The sequence below is a fragment of the Haliaeetus leucocephalus genome, unplaced genomic scaffold, assembly GCF_000737465.1.
Source record: "Haliaeetus leucocephalus isolate CR32 unplaced genomic scaffold, Haliaeetus_leucocephalus-4.0 Scaffold173, whole genome shotgun sequence".
Lineage (NCBI taxonomy): Eukaryota > Metazoa > Chordata > Aves > Accipitriformes > Accipitridae > Haliaeetus > Haliaeetus leucocephalus.
The window spans coordinates 4,279,423-4,302,589 of record NW_010972609.1 but is presented as its reverse complement, the minus strand read 5'-3'; the positions used below and the strand labels follow the sequence as shown (position 1 = coordinate 4,302,589).

Here is a 23,167-nt window from a genome sequence, read left to right as displayed (position 1 = left end):
CAACACGTCTCTATCACGTACTCTGTTCGGTAACTAGTCATTGAAGGGAAACGTGCCAGGGTGAACTTGAGATAAATCAAGACTTCGGAGAGGTTTCTGAGGTCTCTCACTCAGTTGAGACTGTGAACTGCCCTCTGATAGAGGAATCCCCAGGGAGAGCGGGGAGGTCAGGCTGAGCTAGTCTCTGCCCATTCTTTGGTATCGCAAAAAGCCTCCTCACAGGAATGTTGTATAGACCGGACTGGTCTTTTAGTGACTGAGTCAATTGTGCTTGCTTCCTCTGCAGAACTAAGATTTCTTTATAATGTCTTATTGTAAAAGCTATAGGAGAGTAACAAATTTTACTTTGAATTCAGGATAGCTCTTTATCCGTGTTAGTCTTGGAAAGACATCCTTTCAGCTCAAAAAGATCCGCCTACTACCTTTATGCAATAAAGAAAATAAAACAACATTTGATGATGATGCCTCCTAATTGATAATCCACGCTGAATTTTGGAAAAAGGTACGCGGCTAGGCAAAATAATCTGTCCGGTAAAATGTCTCGGAAGAAGGTACGTAGTCCACTAAGTGCTCTGTTTCAGTGAAACAGATTTTCTCTAAAATTTGCCTGATGTAAATCAAACTCAATAGACCACGTCTCACCTTGATAATCTTCTGGATGTAGTTTTTTGGATGAATGTATTTGTTTTTAAACAAAAGTCACAACTGAATGAAACCAACTGAATGAAAATATCAACGATGACTCAGTTGTGGGTTATGGACCCAACTGATATTTAGCTCGTATTGCTCTGAAGAACCCAGCTGTTGCTTTTGCTTTATCAGGACCATCTTTGTGATGTGGATTTAGGTCAGCCTGGTTCTTGAGGTTACTTCCCCCGTCTGTGTTCATGCCCTACCTCTGGGAACGGTCCCAGGATATTCAATCAGAGAACAGAAATAGCAGTCTGTAAAAGACACTGCCTTGCTTGCACAGGACAGTTGGTCAACAAACTGAGAGTTGAGTCAATATTTGCGTTAATCCCTTTTACACCACTTTTATAATCTCATAAAGCTCATATAATCTCATAAAAGCATACAGCTGAGTCTGGCTGGCAGCCTGTTGTCCCACGTGGCATGCTTCCTGGTCACGCTTCCATACTTGATATGGATATCAAGGCAGAGACGGAAACTCCGTAAATAATACTGTTGTATCATTTATATCGCATAGCCACACACATTATTGCTTAGGTTATATTAAGAGAGCCTATCTATCATGCTTAAGATGTAAAATAATTCCAGAGTGAAAGTAGTTCAAAACATCAATGTGAAGCTACACAGTTAGATGTTGGACAAAATCCCCCTCTCTACTGGTAGCTGGAGGATATCTGATTCAGAGACATCTAACTGTGAAAACAACCAAGTCTGCTTTGAATATTTCTTGAGACACTTACTTTTGCAGTATTCTTATGCTCTGCATGCTGCAAGATGCATAGTTTGCACTTTTCAGTATTTTTTCACAAGTTTAGCCACACCTTTACATTGGATTTGCTACAGACATAGTATCCTTCCAAGTCCTTTGCCACAAAAGAGAATCTGAATTTGTCCATTCAGTGTCCAAAAAAATGAGTTAGCTTGGCTAGAATTGCATTCTCTCAAAATGCCTTTAGAGAAATATCCTAAAGAATTTCTCTTTAACTTCATACTTCTGGACCAGTTTTGTTTCAGCAAAAGCTGCTCATCGAGCCCAAGTGTTTTCTGTATTTGTAAAGGAGCCAGGCATTCCACAAGGTTTTACTAAGTCCAACACGTGGACTTACGTATGACGGCTAAAACGGTTAATCAGTAGTTCATTATTCAGTCTTCCACCAAGATTTAAGGATGTGGCCTAGCAAACCTGGAATTCAGAAGAATTACCGTTCTGATTAAATTTGAGGACAGTGTCATTTACAGTTATATCTCATCTTCCTGTTTCATTTACATCCTGAGCCATTGATCCTTCTACAAAAGAGCTAGCTTGTGCACTTAATTTGAAAAAAAAATGAGATTAAGAAACTAGGAACATGTAAATTCTAAAACAAGACCTTAAATTTCAGAAATTGTTACTCACTAGTGAAAGCAATAGACCGTAAATGATTGAAAATTTGAAAAGTGAGTCTAGATGTGCCTTGAGACCGCAGTGAGTGAGTATTTAATTGTTAAAAGTGTCTGAGCCACGTTTAACCCTTAAATTACTTCCTTACAATACTATGGTTTGAAGGCTTATGAGCACTCACTTTCCAAGCGTACAAATTTTTTTGTTAATTAACTTTGAATATTTGGAATAACGAAGCTCAAAGCCTCTTTCAAAGATATCCAAGTTTATTACTGAAAAAAATGCAATATTCAAATGTGTATGATACAGTAAGTAGTTGCATTTGTACATGTAAACCTTGATAAAGTAAACAGCATCTCAAAGACAAATTTATGCCAAAAGTGTCTTACAATAGTTAATCAGATCAACAACTTTTTCCTCAGTGAATTTCTTTAGTTTGGGGGTACATATCGGCTTGTAAAAGTAATCTTAAAACACAAAAGAAACCTAAAGCTGACATGCCAGAGGAATTTCTAGCTTGTAGTGCATAAAAGTCAATTTCTCTGAAACACTCTGTGGTAATCTTATTTTAAATACTACTTACAAAGTGTGGATTTATGAATAGAAAAAATAGTTGAAATTTTATTCTTATTCCTTACTTAGAAACCAAGTTGTATTTAAATATTACATAAATTTCAAATATATACACATTTTAAGAAATCTCTTATGATCATGATATTGCAAGTTAGCCAGGACTATCAGAGTAAAAAATGACTGAACTATGTTATTCAGTTAGATTTTACATGACATTATTTCAAAGAACTGAAATTTCAGTGATACTACTCTAGGTAAAAATCAGAGCCAACAGTTTGGAAGATTTTTAATACAAAACTCTGAGTCATCTAAATAGAACACAAAATAAAAAGGTGATCTGAATTTTTTTTCATTATTAACAGAAAAATTGTCATGTTCTTAGTGTTTAGAATCTCATTAGCTTTAGACTGCATTGGGTTTAATCCTAATTTCTCACCCAGTAGCATCCTAACAACTAGCTCACGGCAATAAGAATGAAAACTGCGGAGAACATAAAACATTATAGAGGTTATGGCAAAAAGTTAGAATAAGCCAACAGAACTAACAGAAGGTAATTTCCAGTGCAACGAAGAGGGAATATAGCATCAACATTTCAAGACTAAATCCCAGTCCTGGATTTTAAAAGTTCCTGTATAACATGGAATAGCGATTTCTCTGCAGTTCCTGGTTGTGCCGTTAGAACTTTGTGCTGCTGTGGTAACATTGTGCTATCATGATTATGCCAAAATCACGCCAATACAAATTTCTGGTAAATGTGGTTGCAACGTCCATAGGAGAGAAAAATTGTCAATACGAGCCTATTATATAAATTTAAAAACGCTAGGGTTGTGCAGGGTATTTAGGATGCATGTGCACGTAGGGAGGGACATAAGGAGTGCAAATGTAGTGCTTGGGAACGTGGCTGAAAGGACAGATCCAGAAACGGGTGGCCTAACCGCACACGTAGACGCACCCCGTGCTTCCTCGCACCGCTCCGTCCAACGCATACCAACTTGTAAAAAGCACCAGACAAACCAGTATTTGTGCCCTTTCTGCTTTGGCTGCTCAGTTAGGGACATCCAAAAAGAGCCCGTAAAAAGTTCTGCAGTTACAGAACTGCCCTGGAAGCTGGACTGTCAGCAAGAAGGCATCATTTAATAAAACACTGAGGATAAGTAAAGAATGAGCCAGAGGAGAAAAAGAAAAGGAGCAGGAGGGCTGTCACCATGCTCCAGCTTCAAACCCTTGTTTTGCAGAACCTGTCGGAGTTCTGGAGAAAAACTTGCTGAAGTGAAGAGGAAGGCCCTGCTTCCTCTGCTCATCCTCAGCCTCCACATGCTGGCTCGGTGCATTTGGCCCCAGTAGAACATGGGCTTTGCGAGCATGAGGTTGAATATGAAAAGACTTAGGGATCTTTTCAAGCTGCTAAATTTTCCACCACAGGAATTTAGGTTTGCAATGCACTTAAACACTTTCAGAAAGTGTCACTGTATGCATTTCAGTCAGACAAAGTATGCATTGGAACTAACAAAATAACAAGTCTGTCTAAATGTGGAATTCTGTTTGAATTCTAGAGTCAGCCTTAACACCAAATAAACATTATTATGAAAGGTTGGCTGTACATTTGTTTCAACCTTTACCCCCAAATAAGCAACATCAGTAGTTTATGAGGATTAAAAAAAAAAATGCTTCTGGAAGTACTGCTGCTTTGTAAGTGACTGTTGACACCACTATTTTTACCTCTGTCTCTTTTCTCCTATGTAACACTTGATAGAAAATGTGATTGTTTGATTTTCCATTAACTTTATTGCCTTCACATTTAGCTGTTTGTATATAATGAGTTTTATTGATATGGCCATTGCCCAGCATTTATAATAATTTTAATTAAAAGTTGTGACCCTTGCAAGTTAACTATGTACGAACCATTTCTTTTCAATTTATGGACACATATGACTTTCAGTTAATCAAAATGATACAATGCTTCAAGATATGTATGTACTAATTTGCCCCTGATTGGACTGTGACATAATGCAAGAGATTAATGTGTCCCATGATGCCATGTAGGACTTTGCAGGTGAATGCCCCTGGATCCCACAGCTCCAGAAATTCTCTCTGGCAGCACTCCCATTTGGAGTCTGCAGTGCAAGAAGCCGCAGCAAGGAAACAGCAGATGTGCACTACTTAGATTAGACTGATCATCTTAATAGCACATTAAGATTAAAATATTACCAAAGTTCTTGCCTTTCCCCATATTAACACTCACCCTAAAGCTACGTTTCCCAAGATATTTTTCCTTCTGCAGAACTTTTTATGAAGGAAACCTCAGGAGCTTTATGAATTTATGCATTAAGATATGTACCTACTAACCTATTTTCACTAGGCCCTCCAGACATTTTTCTTTTGAGCTTTCCACAGGACACAATTGAGCCTAACTGATCCTCAGAACACAATTTAAGGCAAGTTGCTGTTGGAAAAGGGCATAGCAACAGCTGATCTGTGTTTTGTAGTAATGAAGATACGTACTTCCAAAAAACATCTAACGAAAACCCACTTATTGTCCACCATCACTATAGAAATTTTACCCTCGTCACCATCAATATTAACTTCAGTGTTCATCTGAATTTTCTCTATAAATCCTTTAACAAAAAGGGAGAGGGAAAAAAGGATAAAAAAATATCATGTGGTTTGCCTTATTTCCAAATGCCTGATCACTGTGCTGCCTTTCCGGTAAGGAAACTGAATTACAGCGTAACAGAGAGCCTGTGCTCAATCATCAGGCAACCCCGTCAGCGCTCAGTTGTGAATACTGAGCTCTTAATGCATCCCTCTCTATGGAGGCAGACTTTGAGCTCTAAGAAGGAACCTCTCATTAGGATGGCTAATGAAGCAGAACTCTTTTTTCCTTTTTTAGTCACCAGAATTCAGGTCTCACACATTAGGCACAAATTCAGAATGAAAAGTCATTAGAAATGAGATGTGTATAATGTATGCGGACTTTTTGCTATTTCTGAAATGGAAATTTCTTTTGTCTGAATCAAGACATGGAATTTGGTTAGGAATAATTAAGACATTTTGGACTAATCCTTTGTATTTAAAAATACCTAGTTGCTCATGCAGTCTCTCTAAGGGCGCATGCATAGAGCAAAACTGTCATAGATTAGATCTGCAATGATCTAAAGCATTTTTGCACAAATTGAAGTTCTAAAGCTTTGTCAGATTTCACAAATGCAGCTTGCATGCACAGTCTATTCATACTGGTCATTTGTTTGGAAAGACAATATTTAGAATATGAAAAGATCATTCACCATTCATAAAATACATTATTCCTGAGGACATTGTGTGCCTTACACTTCAGTAAAATAACGTGCAGTCAATGCAAACGGCATACTAAACGAATTCTAGCAAAAAGTTTTCTCAGCTTAAGCAAGTGGCTAGATAGTGGCTAAACCTTTAGACATTGTTGATATCCTCCAAAAATAAAGGAACACACACAGTGTTTCTCCAAAATGTCTTGTGCTTTTCCAGTGCGTAAAATGCACAGTGTCAGATCTACATACTTGCCTTTGATATACTCCTATATACCAGTGTTGAAAATCATTAATTGTATATATATATTTAAATCTCAAATACAAAAAGGTTTTCTTTCCTATGTGTTTTTTAAGTCCAATTGGAATTTGCCTAAGTATGTATTGACACCTGCTAATATCCACAACAGAAACAGGAAAGTATAAAATAATCAATCAATATTTCTGATTTTTGCCTAATTTTATCCTGTATCTTTATACCTTGGGCCAGCCAAAGCATTTTTTAATGTTTTTAGAGAAAACATTAAACAGAGAGCTCATCTGTGACCTTCTGAACAACTGAAGTACTATCACTACGTGGCACAGAAACAGCAGGTATGACACATGGTTAATGCTGTCAAACAATGCTTGACATTCCACAGAATGAAATAGAGTCACAATAAATTAAATCAAACTGTGTGATTCTATAAGCACTGAGGAGAGTGCATTAATTATTTCTGATAAGGACTCCCTTAAGAACTTAACGCACAACCCAGCATATGAAGGAACACAACAGCCTTTCCAAAATGTGGGAAGCTGAGTTCCACCAGCCCTTTATGACAGAACTAATGGGTAATATACCCGATTAGACCATACCTTCCAATTTCTTTCCTCCTTTGTGCAATACTGTAGATAGTCCTATAGTTGCCTTGCCTGGTCACAGAGAGCTGGAATTAACCACCAAATCTCATGAATATGGTGAAACGACTAAAGAACTTTAGGTCTAATGCTAGGGCCCCTGGATACAATAGATCATACTCATCCACTTTGATGGGGTCTTGACTCTTAAAATTAATTTTATATGGCATAATAAAATAAAATGATTTGCTAATACGTGCAAGTGAATACTGGAACCCCACCTTTTGGTTCAATAGGGTATTCTAAGTAGTAATAATTCAGGTCTTTTCATATCTGTCAGCAGTGATTGTGCTGCAGCTTTATCCCTAAAAATAATGTTTAAATTTGCAGCCTTTATAGGTACTGTGCTTTGTTGACTCTTGACTTTTTAGATTTTTCTTATCCAATATAGAGAAGCATTACTTAGAATTGTACAAGAGAAACACAATGATTGTAACTTTTCCAATCCCTTCTCTGCAAGTGAACCCTGCACGCTTGTTTAAATTGTTTAGATTAAGTGCTTATCTTTTCCTACTTTATGAAATGTTAGAAACAATTTCATCACCAAAACGTGACTATAACCAAAGCAACACTGCTGTATGCACATAAAAACTGAAATTTGATTCTTTATATGAACATCTACCTTTTATAGTGATTTTATCCAAAAAGCCCCCCAAAACTGTACGAAGGCATACAAATAATAATAAAAAATTTAAAAGTAACCACTGTGTGTGTACGCATTTATATACAATCTGTATACATATCTGCCTGTATCTTACTCCCATGCTTTGACTTATTTAGGCCAATAAAAGAAGTGCACATTACTGGAACATTTACTATTACAGTAAGAAGAGCATTGTTATAAAGTGCTCTGCTTCTCCTTCCCTGAACAAGCAAGTCACAATGTTATACTGTACGTCTGATATATATCTGCATAAGCTTGCATACTATAAAGAGTTAATTGTATATTCAGGATGAAGTCACTGTATGAGAGTATTTCAAGTTAGCATTCTGTGAAGTCATGGAATCATTGCCCAGACAGGTCAAAGGGAACAGTAACACATTTAGACATCTGCATGCTACATCGGAGCATGAAAATGACAGTTCTTCCATCCTGCAAGTATGTGGAGGTGGCCTTTCTGCACACAGAAGTGGACAGACAACTCAACAGCCGTGTCATTTTCAAATATAGCTGTGGGCAATGTGATGCGTTCTCTTAGTGCTGCTGTTTTCTCTTTGAATTTAGAATTTTTGGTTTTCAACTAGAAGGATAAATTAATGACACTGATGTGCAAATCTTAAACTGCATAGTATATATTAAGCAGCCATAGACCCCCTTTTTTAGGGTAGAACCACATCCACAATCTCAACAAGAGACTAGGACAAACCTGACAAAACAGTAAGCCTGAAAGATCATTTATATCAAGTTATGGCCACAAAGGCAACAATTTCTCTTTTCAGAGGCATTACAGATGGAGCTGAGCAATCAGAAGCTGTAGAAGTAGTGGATATCATGTAAGTTGGTTTTAGTCATGCCCTCACTGTATAAGTTCACAGGTAATTTTTTATTTTCATGATGCTGTTAGTATCTTCATGAACAGCATGACAATTCATTGCCTTTTTTTAAACCAGAGTGTCCAAATTTTTAATCTGCCTGCACATTCCTGAGTGCCAATTCTCCTTGGTGCTCACCACAGACCACTTACAGGTAAGGCTTTTCATTTTCTTCATTGGAAGCATCTATTTTCCAGTTCCCACCAAAGCCTGCAGCTGTACTGCCCAGCAAGAACATATATACACTGTGAATCTCACACACCGATGCCAGACTCTGACTTCATTTTGTAACTGCACTCTTCAATTTCCAAACAGTGTTTTTGTTGCAGCATGGTAGTGACTAAGGCCATTCATGGTGATACTGTTTCCCATTCTTTTTCCTTTCTCTCTGCAAATGCTCCAGTTCAGCCTCATACATCATTTCCTGGACTAAGTATTTCTCTCTCCTCATTCTGTCGCACAAGTCTTTGGGCATGTCTGGAATCAGGTAGGCAATGAAAGACTTTATTCCAAAAACAAGGTGCTGAAAAGAAGAACAAAAATAGTTGCTTCAAAGATGCATAAATATTAATTTCTAGGACCACATTTTAGGGCCTAAAAGTCTGTGGCAAAACTGGAACTGAGATTCAATTCATGACTGAAAAGCAACCCCTTCGTTTTTTTATATATACACACACACATAAGGGAGTAAATGAGTGGTCTATCAGAAACGTGAAAATACTGAAGTCTTTTGAAAAGTAAAACTAAGGTTATAGCTAGTGACCTAACGGAAGATGTGACTGCAGGATATGCTAGTTTGAATAACAACAGCAACACTACCTACAAGCAGTCTTTGTTAAGAGCTTGTAATCGAAATAAATAACCAGGTTCCTGGACAGTATATGATACGTTCGTCAAAGTTAATACACATACTTCTACTTTTATATTAGGCTAGAACATGTACCATTTTCCTGACACAGATTGTAACTTGTAATAACTGTGCTTAATGTATGCATAAGTTGCATTTCTTCTTTTTCAATAAAACATGAAAGACTTGTTTGGGAACGAACAAGTTGTATAAGACGACTGTTAAGGAAATATGATTTTGGAGAGACTAAAATCTGTGCCTGCTCAGTCAATTCAGTTTACAGCACCTGATTGACAACAGTTTGGGAGGGCAATCCCCGCCCCCCCCACCCCTTGACTGTGATGAACAAGCAGTTGATAATACTGACTATTTATTTATGGGACTACTGTAGAAAATCAACTCAGACTTTAAAGTGATAGAAAGGAATTGTTCCTTTCCATGACTAACCTCAAATACTATGATGAAGGCCAGCCGTGCTGCCAGGACATGCCAGAACTGCAAAGTGAATTCATATGGAGTTGAACTCCATGGTGGGGCTCTGTAATCTCTATACCTGTAAAGCAAAGAAAAACCCTGTGAGTTAGCCTGTGCTCAAAAACCTGAGCATGGTGAAGAGTTCTCTAGTTTATCCCAGATGTGGCTAAAAGGAGGGAAACTCAAGTGAAAGCATAGTTCAAGAGGAATTAAACAGAAAAGGAGAAGAATATAGTCCACAATACAGGCAATTAAATGGGACTGCTTATAAGATGGCACTTTCTGTTTCCAAAAATCCACAGTAAACAATTTCTTTTGTTGTTACAAAGCTGACACCTTGGAGTGTTAAGTTCAAGCGTGCTGACTCTGAATTGGTTCTTGTCCTTGCTTATAAGTCTTTCAGATTCTCTAGACAAAGTTTGCATAAATGTGACACGATTCTGTAACTTCTTAGTCAATTCAAGCTAACTTTCACTGTAAAACTAAATCTGAAACCAGAAGGAGTGCACTCATGCAACGTTGTATGTAACTGTTATGCTGAATTTCTTGTATTCGTCTTGCGTAACTGTTTGAGATCTTGACCTGGGTTAGAGCCACAACAAAAATTTTAATGTGTATTTTAATTAATAATGCTTAACAAAACTGAAATGAGAATTTTTACCCTTCTTGGTAGCTGGGGAAACTTCGAAATGAAATAATTAATAGAGGCACGAAAGACAGGGCTTGCAAGAATCCTGGAAAAACTCAGAACACAGGTTTCCGATGTGTTAGTATTGCATCTTTACCACACAGTGTTTCCACCTGAGACTTCCATGTTGAACAAACTTGAACTCCAATGTTTTTACAGGTAAAAAATAAACTATTCTGCCAGTAATTTAAGCACTGACTTTCAATTTAATGTCTGTACTAACATCTATGCCTGTATTGCAAGAAGGGAGAGCATCGAAACATACCGGCAGTATCCTGAGTATCCCATCCCAAGTTCACTCAAATCAAATACTGATAAACTGCTGTTGACATAGCCTTTTAAGCATCTGAAAAAAGACAAGACATAGGGTCAGGACTTTCTTCATAAAGTGGTTATATAGCATAGATCCTGTATGTAAACCTATTCTGCTATCACATATTGTAAGCATACTATTTTATTTGCTTATCAGGACAAAAGCAATTCTAAAATTTTAAGCAGAGAAGCAAAGTTTTATTGGAAAGAAACAAATAACATCCGTTCCAGGGATAACACTGTTTAAAAATCTATTTTCAGCATGTTTTCTGGTTTGACTTCTTATCTACCAGCAGATATAAACCAAAAAATGTTGCTAGTGTTCTTCACTGTCTCTTAAAATTACTTAACTTAGAAAGATGGCTAGAGAGGCAGAACGGAGGATAACTTAACATCCTTGCAGAATCTGCCACCAGTCATGCAGCACATTCCAAAAAATATCAGGTTTTACAAGTTGAATCAAAGAAGAATTTTCACCAACAGTAAAATGAGCAGTGCATATATACCAAACAGCGATCTTAAAGGCAACAATTTATTAGTATTAATGACAGAAATCACATAAATACATTGAATTATGACTGTAGGAGTGAAATTTTTGTCTGTTCCTGGAAAACCACGGATACATAAGACATCCTATCTTCTTGGAAATCTGTCCTGTAATTTAACAAAGGGCCTTCTGAAAGGCAAAGAACATTTAAAAAAGAGATGCATCAGGGATCCTATTATACCGCCTGAACCTTCAGGTTTGCTGTGACACCTCAAATCACTACTGGCAAAAGAAGAAATAGAACTACATAGTTCTCTATTAAATGGGTAGTGCACATTAAGCACTAATGTTTCTCTGCTATTGTCTATCCTGCCTTGTTCTTAAATTCTCTTTTCCTGTGACAGCACAGGAAAAGTAAATCTCTATTTTGAATCACTACAGATGGAGCAATGAGGGAAGGAAGGACAGACCCCTGTGGTTTTAGCTGAGGCACATTCTGTGAATGCAGCGGTACTGGCTTGCTGGACAAGCCTTGATGCTTTCACTCTTATCCTTCCTCCTGTGCAATAAAGAAGATAAATTGTGCTTGTGAGACATGCTATAGTATTAGCAAAGCGATGCTTCCTTTTCTTGAGGTAACCCTGATTCCCATATTAAAAAGAAAACCAAAAAACCCCTCCAAAACCAGCCCCTAAAACCACCTGTAGGGCACTGGTCTCCAAATGAAAGAGAGGACGCCCATGAGTACTGTGATCTGTTTAGATCATGTAAAAGGTCATGACAGACAGTGGGAAATGCAGACAGAGCACGGTGGACCCACAGTTCAGAGACAACGGTAAGTGCCTGGAGAGAAGTGCAGGAAACCGGCCTGGTGGTGCAAAGATAGGCAAGAGACCTTGCTGGAAGTGAAGATACACTATAGGTGGAGTTAGGCTAAATAGTGGCATGGCCAACCTTGCTGGAGCTTGGCTGCAAGCATTTCTGAAGAGAAACAGGCAGGGAAGTTTGAGGGTGAATGAGGCTTAGGATAAAAGAGGGTTCGGGAGCATATGTGTGTGTGGGAGCGTAGTGGGAGAAGACAGTCCAGAACTATTGCAGAAAAGAAGAAAAGCTTATCTAGAGAAAAGCCTGAAAACTGCTACCATGTATATTGAACTTTGTTGTTTGCATTCAGAAGGGAAGACATGACTTTCCACATATATAACTGTGGAGTTAGTCTGCAAACTCTCTGGAATGGCCGAGTTACTTGCACTTAACATCTGTGAAGGTTTGCACAGTTGTAAAAGGTCAAACGTTACTGATATATGTTAAGTATGTTAACACAGAAAGACAGCACCAAAAGTGTGCTTCCTCTGAAATATACATATATATATATATATAAAGAATATCTTATTTACTTTTCTTGTCTGTACCCTTGATCTGTACAGGGACCGTATTTGTATGCATAGACAAAACGTGGAATGTAATCGGAAGTAATGGCAATAACAAAGGCATTGGTGATGACAGCCAGAACTCCAATTCCTTCCAGAATCCCATACCAGATACCTAGAAACAAGAGAAATGACAACGAAGTCATTAATTTTTTACAGTCATATTAAGTCATATAAAGTCATACTAGTGATACTGAAGTCATTATTAGTCATACAGTTTTCCTTTCTTAGTGAGAAAGAATTATTCAGTCAGAAAACCTAGTCGAGATTAAGCCATGTCCCCACAACCCCTGCTCCCGCTGGCTCCACCTGAATGAAGACTTACAGTAGGGCACACTCTGCTGAGAAGAAATAGCTAAGCAACAAAGGTATAACCATAATCTTTGGTTATAAAGGCCAAATAGAAGATTTTTGGAAAGAGATTTCTTATTTTTATTTAGTTTAGTTTTAAACCAAAAGTGAATTTAGTCCTTGTATTTAATTTCTAAATTCAATTCATTTTGGATTGCATTTTAGTCCTAGAGTTCCACAAATCAGAAGCCTAAAATACTATTTAGCCTGTTTTCAAAATTGCAACTATTATGATCCCTTTTTGGAAATGGAAAGCAAATTTGAGGAGTCCTCTTAGCTAAGCAACTGAGTAGCCTTTTATTGCTTAACAGGAGAGCTGTCATCAAGATCTGTAGGTTACATTATCAATTTCACTCTTGACGCATGAAATATTTCAAGGGTTAAGCTGCATTAGAGAAGGAAACACAAAGAGATGGCACTTGACAGTGACAGTCATTAGGTTCTCTCACCTATATCTGTTGCTCTTGCAGGCATAGGTCTTCGCCACTGAGTGACAAACTTGTACGCATCTAACCTTATTTCTATGATATTGTTAAGCAATGCCAGGAGAGGTGCCAGCGGGAAGGCAGCAACGAAGATGGTGGTAAAGCCAAACTGTAAAACTAGACAGGCATTTCTATGGTTAGAAATTGGAAATGCAAAAGATGTTTTAACGTGCAACATAGTTCTAGTTTCTTCAGAAAACTGACACCTCCCTAAATTTGCTCACCCATCTCTAAATATTCGTCCATTAAACCATGGAGATTCATAGGCTGCAGATTCCAATCTTTTTCCCACTGAGGTAGAGAAATTTTATGCTCCATTAATTGCCCTCCTCTCTTCATTTTGCGTCGTGACCACCAATTCTGTAACAAACTATTAGATAAACAGAGCATTATTGACTGTACTTGCTCAGTAATCTACAATACTCGCTGGTATTGTTTTGAAGTAAGTGGGCCTATTTTGAATAACACCTGAATGTTTACTCAGGTATTTTCTGAAAATATGTACAATATCATATAAGATACAATTCAAAGAACTTCCAAAAGTTCTCAAAATTCTGCATTACGATCTTAATTATGTCTTTAATGTAGCATGTTGGGCATTGTACAAATAAGCTTTTCAGAATATGGAATTTGCTTGCATAGACTTTTTTTGCAGGTTTTACCTGCATGCCTAAATAAAAAAAGAACAGGAAAAAAAGTCACGCATAGCAAGAGCATTAAAAAAGTACATAATGCTTTATTTTTAATCCTGCAAAAGACAAACCAAGTAAGTGGAGCTCAGTAAGAACTCTATGATACCAGAATATATTGAATAGTAGAACACATCTCCTATTTTTGAACAAACCTAAAAATCTAGATGGTCTACGGAATACTTTTTTCTTGAAGCAGGAAAAAGTGTCTAAAAAGGTGTTGCTGAAGCTGCAAATATTTAAGACTATTTTTTACTAAGCTGTGCAGAGGTCTTTTCACAAAGTAGTTATAAATATTAAGTAGGCAATAGTCTCACAAATTAAAGTGTTACACAAATGAAAAATATTATCCAGTACTGATACAGGTGGCAATTAAAGACTATTGTTTCTAGATATTACTGAAAAGAGACTGAAGATGGGAAATAATTTTCTTGTAATTATTTTTATTAACAGGCTGCTATTTTTTCTTAAGCTAATTTAGTGTTTAGCTCTTGATTTCCTTACTGAAAGAGCAACTGTTGCCTCGGTTGCAAACAATGATTTTATCTAAACGAAACACTTATTTCCATAAAGGAATATAAGGATGTTCTAAAAGAAATTCTAGACAGAGTTAAGATGCTGGTGGGCTGAGAAGACAGGAAGCTTGATACTTCAAGTAGGTTTCTTCTTTTCAGAAATCCACGTCTCACAACAATACAGTACACTGCCCCTCATTTGCAGAATGATTGCACATTGTGAGCATAACCCTTTCTGACATACTTTCAAGGTTGAGACTTTGATTAAACTAATATTTGATGAGCAACCTTTTACTGAAAACACACTTTTCCAGTTTCAAGAGAACTGTAAGATTTTTAGCCCATTACTCTCTTCAGTAGCTGAACAGCTCTGTTTGTATTATGGAAAATGAAATCACAATAAACAATTTAGACGGTTAACATAGCCCGAGAAGCTTTATCTTAGAGCAGCAGTTAATGCTTCCCTTGGGAATAAAGTTACAGTATGCGAGACACAAAAAGTGAAAACATTCTTCAAACATAAAAACATTTTTCCCTATTACTGAATCACACTAATATGTAATCACTATTTGTAAAACAAATTTTAACATCTAAACTTACGGATAGCCTAGTTCCATGAAGTTGTTCCACATTTGTTTTAAAACCATAATAACTCCCATTTGCAAACATAGATCTATCAAGCAGCCACTAGGATGACACTGAAATGAAATGGAAAAAGATCAATAGCTAAAATCAGAGAAGTCCTTTCATTTTTATTTGTTCAGAGGGTGAATGAAAAATATTCAAATATCTTTGGTGAAAAACACTAACCTCCAGTTACAGAAATATTGAAAGAAATATTAATAACAAAAATATTAACACAGACTTTAGTTGAACAACCTTTAGACATATTATTACTTGGAGAACTAGATTGTATTACCTAAGCTAAGGGCATGTGTGCTAGGTGTATGATAAATTATATAGTCCATTTCACTTAGACCAATACATATGTATTCATGTTGAAAGAATGGAGCAATATTTCATTTGTAATATCCTAAGTCCAGACAGAGACTTAGTAGCTGAATCACTGAAACTGGTATCTTAACTTTATAAATTGCCATATTAAAATGTTTAGCAATTACAGAATCTTTTTTTAGACCATGGACTACAAAGTTATGGTATTTTACTCTGTGGCTACCAAGGTTCAATAAAAGAAACCTGTTTTTCAGAGATAAGAGAGAACTTCAGCATGCTAGTGATATCCAGGGAGGTGCAATTCTAACACGTTTTCAAGCTAAATTCTGAAAATACTGTTTTTCTTCTTTGAAATCATAGAATCGTAGAATGGTTTGGGTTGGAAGGGACCCTTAAAGGTCATCTAGTCCAACCCCCCTGCAATAAGCAGGGCCATCTTCAACTCGATCAGGTTGCTCAGAGCCCCGTCCAGCCTGACCTTGAATGTTTCCAAGGATGGGGCATCTACAACCTCTCTGGGCAACATATGCCAGTGTTTCACCACCCCCATCATAAAACATTTCTTCTTTATATCTAGTCTGAATCTACCCTCTTTTAGTTTAAAACCATTACCCCTTGTCCTGTCACAACAGGTCCTACTAAAAAGTTTGTCCCGATCTTTCTTATAAGCCCCTTTTAATTATTGAAAGGCCACAATAAGGTCTCCCTGGAGCTTTCTCTTCTCCAGGCTGAACAACCCCAATTTTATCAGCCTTTCTTCACAGGAGAGGTGTTCCATGCCTCTGACCATTTTTCTGGCCCTCCTCTGGACTTGCTCCAACAGGTCCACATCTTTCCTGTGCTGGCAGAAACTTAAGAACCTGATAAAAAAGCTGACGGCATTATATTTATGTCCTCCATCCAAAAATTCCATATACCCAGGACATTCCAATCACGTAGGACTTAATAGTGCCTGTGAGGCAAGGGACTATCACTGTTTGCTTTCCCAAAGAGAGAGACAGAAAGAACTGCGTGTCTCGGGCACAGTCACTCAGCACAGTGGAGAACGCAGAAGGAAAAAACACGTCTCATGTTTCCTACCCTTTGCTATAAATAAGAGTTTACTCTTAACTGCACTTAGATGGAATAATAAATCTTTCAAACTGGACATAATTCATGTCCTTCAGCCATTTCCTTTTTACTCATGGAAATTTCACAGGAACACGAAAAAGGATTGCTTACCTCTTCCAGTCTCCATCTGTTAAAAAGCTTGTTGTACTTTCCTGGGCGGCCTGCAAATCTGGAAAATAAGATTTCTGTTTCTCAGCGGACATTCCAAGAACACCCTGTATCAGTAGTTATTTCACAACATCCACTGAGCAAACTCATGAAATAGAAACAGATGAAATCACACAGGCTTAAATCTGGTATCTGTAGGATATGGAAGTTTCAGAATGCAAACACGGACCATCATTTTGCAAGCGATCCTAAGCTTTTATTATGTCCAGGACAAAAATTCTAGCATCAGAGGTTTTAGATGTTAGATATTCTGACTCTCTAATCTACTTCTAAGAAGATAAGCCATTGCAATACATAGGAATTTACTGTAGCACAGGGATCTGCTTGCCCACGTGAAGTGTGCGCTGGATTGCACCCTCAGACGTACAAGCATAAAATCACTTCTAAACCCATCATAACTAAACGCTTTTTACAGATCTAACAGATTCTTGTATAATGAATTGAATCAAAATTCTTAATGACCTCAGTGAAAGTTATAAAAGAGAGAGAAAATGCCTGGTCCTACTAGACACAGGAGACAGCAAGATACAAAGAAGTTTAGAAACTGTATGGCAAATGCACCACCAGATGTAACAAGCCAATATTATCAACAGTCTTTACTAGAGTTTGTTTTGTTTTTGTTTCTTTTTCCAAACAATCTTGAACTGAAATTATACTATAGAACTTTATAGGAGGTAATCTGAAGTACTCTGTAGGTTCTGCAGGAATGATAAGTCTGACCATAACAAAACTGAAGTGAAGATGAAGCAAGGTTAGACCTATGCAGTACCTCATGCTCTCAGCTAAAGATACACACAAAAATTGGAGCCAGAATTTCTGCCTCCTACTCTTGTCTAAGACCTGCCAGAGAATATTTACTATTTATAGAAATGGATCCTGGGAAATGTAACCAAAGGGGAATAAACAAGAATTAATAAAGCCTATTAGCGCAGGGCTAAATACAGACCCACATTTAGGAAGTAGCTGTAGTTTCAAGGGTTCCGAATTCTCATTGAGTAGGAAAGTCACGTACATAGACCCACTTAAAAGTAGACTTTTTACGGTCTAGCTTCATGAGTAAAGATTTCAAGGGTCCAACCCTCACATACAGTTAAAAATATTAATTTAGTGTTATGAATTATCCTCAGAAACTAACTCGCATCTAAATTTTACAGTTCAAACTTTCACCTTATTTTCTTCAAATGTATAAAATTAGCAAGGATTACGAGTTCTGTGCAAGTTTTCCTTTAAGTGCAGTTAGCAAAGATAATTTACCTGCCAAGAAAAAAGGCAATGTAAAAGATGGAGCTGTTCAAGTTGACAAACTGGAAGAGGAACATTTTCAAGGCAAAGCTGTTTTCCCATTCAGATTCTGTTCTAGGGTGCTCTGCAGAAAGACATAAAAGACATCATATAAATGAAAATGAAATCAAGTTATGCCTAACTTTGCTCACAGATCAATCAACACTAACAAAACAAGCAATTGTTTCAAGTCATGGTGCCCCACCAGGTTGAAATTAATTCCCCCCCCCGAGTGTTCAGTCTGCAGGTCACAAAACCATTGCCCCAGCTCAGACTATGTTGGTTCTACGTGGAAACAGGAGATACAAACCTCTTGGTACAGAATAGGTCACAACTGTATGGGAAGATACCTGTTCCATTTCCATGAAAAAGTTCTGAATTCAGTGTGAATCAATTTTAAGGCTACAGGTCTCTTGATTAAAAAAAAAAAACCACAAAAACCACATGACAGAGAAACCCACAACAAAAAAACCCCCCAAACAAAAAGCAAAAGCACTTGGCAGAGCCAATAGACAGGGGCTGCCAAGGAAAGCAGAGGGAAAAGAGACAACCAACAGCCAGTTGGTTTCTCACCCAAGCACCTTGCCTTCTAAATACTTTTGTAAGACCACTACTTCATCCTCAAGAGTTCCCTATCATAATGCCTGTGAAGTGTTAAAACAGTTTATAATTCAATGAGGAAAGGACGGAGGTCCTTCTTTGAGTTTTGTTTGAAAGAAATGTAGAAATGTGTAGCAGGGCTACAAGTATTCTGTGTGAGTCTGCACTGCCTTGTATGATTTTCCTTGTGGTTTCTAGAACATTATTTATGTCTGAATTAGAACTCGGTGATAATGATTAACTTTTTTTTTGGTAAAAATTTCAAATTTCTTTGATGGATGTGTCAAACGAATATAGTACATTGATAAAAGTTTTAAAGCACATATATGAGTTGGAAGTCTAAACTGCCTTGATTTTTCAGTTAAAATTTGTACTAGTTACTTTGGTCTAATGATGAATAAATTAGGACAGAAATATACAGGATACTAGCTTTATATATGGACACTTGGTCCCAGAAGTTAAGATGTCATCCTTCTCTTTGACGTAAAACACCTTAGGAAGTGGAGTGAGCTACCTAGCTCAAACACCTGATGCTCCATTATGCTTAAAAAATAATAATAATAAAAAAGCTTCTTGAATTAATTCTTTCATATATTTTGGGAAAAATCAGCTTGTATACTTAAACAAAATGATTATTTTCTTTCCCATTCCCTGGTCTATAACAAGATAATATATTTAAAAAGTTGAGTAGGAATACAAATCAGTGTGATCTGAAGAAGTATTTTAAAATATTTTAATAATTTGAGTAAGTTGACTATACATTCTGAATCTTTCTAACCTGTTCAACTGCCTGTTGTCTGAAACACAAGTTTTGAGCATCTTGTTTATGCATGCTCTTCAGTACTTTAACCAGAAGAGGGAGCTGTTAAATTTAAGCAGTGAGCTTGCTTTTAAACCATGACAAGATCAATTGCATATTTTGACACGGACTAAAAGAGAGCATGTAAGAAGAAACACTAAAAGGTAACATATTCACCTAGTAGAAGATCTTAAATGCTGTCTTTGCTTTCTTGTTTTCTATAAGCTAGAAAGCTTCACCTTTATGACTGAATCACAATTAGAAGCTTCAGTATAAATTTTTAATGTGACAGAATTGGAGCTACTTTAAAATTTATGACTTAACATTTTTATCTCGGATAATGTAATTTTATCTTAGCCCATTTTTTCCATACAAAAGTTCAAATTAAAAAATTGTAAAACAAATAACCAAGCATTTGGGAAAAAAATGAAAAGATCTGTTTTAGCATTCTAAGAAAGAATATGTTTTGACTTTTCTTCCATTATGATAGTTTTTTCTATTTATACTATAAAACATTAAAAAAAGTAGAGGTATAAGAACAAATTCCTTTCTATTAGTTCCTTAGTGAAATAATCATATCATTTGTTTCTCTGACATTTCTCACTTGCCTAGGGAAATGCCAGAATCGTACTATGCATACATGAAGTTTTCAAAACCCTATTTTATGGAAATATAAAGCTTTATGCCACAGCTAGCAAGAACCATACCACTAGTAAAGGCCTACATACCTAAGTCTGTCAGGAGATAGGCAACCTTTTCATATACCTAAAAGAGAAATAAGAGATGGTGTAAGTATAGCACATCCTGTCTGTTGTGATGTCAAATCCAGAACGAAAACAAGTATCAAAAGCATAGGTGTTCTGTTGCCCTACAGCTTCAAGGTATCTGGACAAAGAAGAGAGGGCGATGTCGTAGCTATGTGTGGATGTATAGTTTCCTGTAAAGACTTCATTGAACTACTTTAGTCCCATTCTCTTTATCCATGTAAATGTACGTATGCATGTAAGTATATGCATTAAATATACAATAAAGGTAAACTGAGAGCCAATAAATCAAGAGAAGTGTTCAGACATCAACGGTTCTCTTAATGAACAGAAATAAATACATGACAGTCTGTTTTGGAGAATGTTTTCTTATTGCAGTGAGTGCGCAATCTCCTTAGCAGAAGTAACAGCCACTGTTTGCTATTATTCCTTTTTACCTGTTTGTGCCTGCACGGGAATAGAAAAATGATAAGTTATATTGCAGTTGAAGCAATAGAGTTTATATCAATGTACATTGTGCTGCCATAGCATATGATTAAACCTGTGCTGCTGCGTGACAGGAAAAGCTTAAACCAAACTCAGGTATCACAGTGATTCTAGGACTGTGCAACACTGATATCACAGCTGCACTTTAAATAAGAAATGGAAGAAATCAAAGTTATGAATTAAAAAAAAAACAGAAAGAAAATTCTCAGGCAAGAAAATAATGTCGTTCCATTTAGAGAAGAGATGTATTGTAAAAGGTAATGTAAAAAACAAAACCACAAATGTAGGAAGCAGCAGTCTGTACCACTGTGACTTGGGGATCTAAGCAAAGATGTGTAGTGACAAAGTAGGCATTAGAGAAAAACATTGACATAGTATTAGAGGAAACCCCCCTGAAATACTAGCTTCAGGCACCTCTATATGAATAAGGAAGAACATGTATATATCTGATATACAGTGAACTCAGTAACCTTGTAAAAATTACTCTTTTAAAGTAATCCCTCCTTTAAAAGACGACTTACAACATTGAGTGACATGATGATCATAAAATTGATACAGACTCCAGTTCCAGATGTCGCAAACTGCCAATACTTCTTGATGAAATACCACTTGAAAGAAGCAAACTGTTCCATGGCTACCAGACGATACACCACAACTGCAAACACTGCAGTGAGGACCAGTGAAATCTACAGGTAAGTATTTATGAATAGAGATATTAGAACAAAATAAACCATACCTGAAATAATTTCCACTGACTTAATAAATTAACAAGTGTTTTAAAGATTGCCATTTGTTTTGGTGAGCCGACTTTGAGAGAATGAAAATACTAGACTGATGAATTAAAACATTTCTTTACTGTTCTTTTGCAATATAACTATATTACATCTTTTAAAAGAAAGAGATCCATAAGCACATAGTAAGACAGACAATCGGTTTTGCCTATATTATGTAAATCCACTAATCTTAATGAATGCACTCAGGACTTGCGCTACTATTTACATCAGATTAAGATTAAAGGCTACAATAATTCCAATATTATTAAACATTACCATGAAGAATATTCCTGAGACAGACACCATCAGTCGACTGAGCTTATCAGGGAAAGGCTGAAAAGGTTCAGGTTTTCCTGTGATGGGATTTACTCTTTCCACTTGGGAATATTTAGCTTCAAACTGGGGGCGCAGCTCTTCCTGGAATGACAGGGTAGATTTCATTTGTTGTACTACATATTTCACTAAAGTAACAAAACCTAGACATGTATGTGGTCTAAAGTAGGAAATCTATCTTGATACAAATTCTTTTTTATAATGCTCCAACTCAAATATCCAAATCATTTGCTCTTTTGAAAATCCTTGGAAACAGTGCCAGGGACGAACAAGGAACAGAAACCGCAGGAGCCTTCCCCACTATGTGAGCGTATTAAGAGGATCATCGGTCATAATACTGACTTGAACACTAGTTTCTCTGCAGAAATTGATTAGAAAACTTGAAATTGATGCCAGTTATGATGGTGCTTTTTGTGATATGAAACCATTTATTAAAAGCCACAAGCTTGTACCTATACATCTATGGAAAGCTATAAAACAAGTAATGGTAAAGTCTGTATTGACCTAGACTGCAGTTAAATCACCGATATAGTTCAATTACAGCTATGTTCACTAATGATTTATGAAGTAATAGAATAATTTATTATTGCTGATGCTGATAGCAGAATGGTAAAGGATAAGTTACGCCTCTCAGAAGGATACAACATCTAGTTTCTGTCCCTTTGCTTGTCTTGGTCCTGTTTTTAGGCAGGATTAGGAATTTTCTGTACAAGAAGCCATAGAATTGAAAGCCACCTGTGCTGATATCAGTAGTAGCTCCTGTCCTCTGTACGGGGAGTATTTCCACTCAATTTTTCAAAGGGTGCTTTTAATAAATGTAGAATTATATTTGGAATTATAATGCAAGTTGCAGACTTGCATAGTCTCAAGTGTACTTGCTTGTTTTGCAACTAGTGTTATAAATACAAATATAATCTGAATAACAAATTCAGATTACTGGCATACAATATGTAATCATATTTACACTTAAATCACACTGACAGCAAGATTTACAGGTTAATTCTGTTTAGTCTTACCTCTTCATCTTCCCAGTCTATGAGGTCCCAGTCATAGGTTAATACAGCTCTCCGTCTTTTCCAAAACTCTAGAAAGACTGTAGCTGTGGAAATCAACTGCATTTTAATTATGGAAAAGAAAGAAAAAAGGCCATGCAGATCTCAAGAAAATCAGCAATATGTAACATGATAACTGCCATTAGCCACTTTCTGTCTGTTTTCCCCACAGAATCTGAAAACTATGAGTAGCTTCAGGATAATCACTGTT

General features: G+C 36.7%; 1 protein-coding gene across 2 annotated transcripts in view; it reads right to left on the bottom strand.

Moving 5' to 3' along the window:
* Window positions 1-6,312: 6,312 nt before the first annotated feature.
* The window catches only part of ANO3 (anoctamin 3), a 209,269-nt gene continuing 192,414 nt past the window's right edge, over window positions 6,313-23,167 (bottom strand). For both annotated transcript variants that reach the window (XM_010563719.1, XM_010563718.1), the window contains exons 14-26: window positions 22,921-23,003; window positions 21,848-21,988; window positions 21,320-21,484; window positions 20,277-20,313; window positions 18,123-18,234; window positions 16,812-16,869; window positions 15,237-15,334; window positions 13,657-13,802; window positions 13,397-13,549; window positions 12,564-12,711; window positions 10,633-10,713; window positions 9,653-9,758; window positions 6,313-8,881 (exon numbers count right to left, since the gene is read on the bottom strand). In XM_010563719.1, the coding sequence (XP_010562021.1) occupies window positions 8,699-8,881; window positions 9,653-9,758; window positions 10,633-10,713; window positions 12,564-12,711; window positions 13,397-13,549; window positions 13,657-13,802; window positions 15,237-15,334; window positions 16,812-16,869; window positions 18,123-18,234; window positions 20,277-20,313; window positions 21,320-21,484; window positions 21,848-21,988; window positions 22,921-23,003 (1,511 nt within the window). In that variant the 3' untranslated portion in view covers window positions 6,313-8,698. The remainder of the gene's footprint in view (window positions 8,882-9,652; window positions 9,759-10,632; window positions 10,714-12,563; window positions 12,712-13,396; window positions 13,550-13,656; window positions 13,803-15,236; window positions 15,335-16,811; window positions 16,870-18,122; window positions 18,235-20,276; window positions 20,314-21,319; window positions 21,485-21,847; window positions 21,989-22,920; window positions 23,004-23,167) is intronic.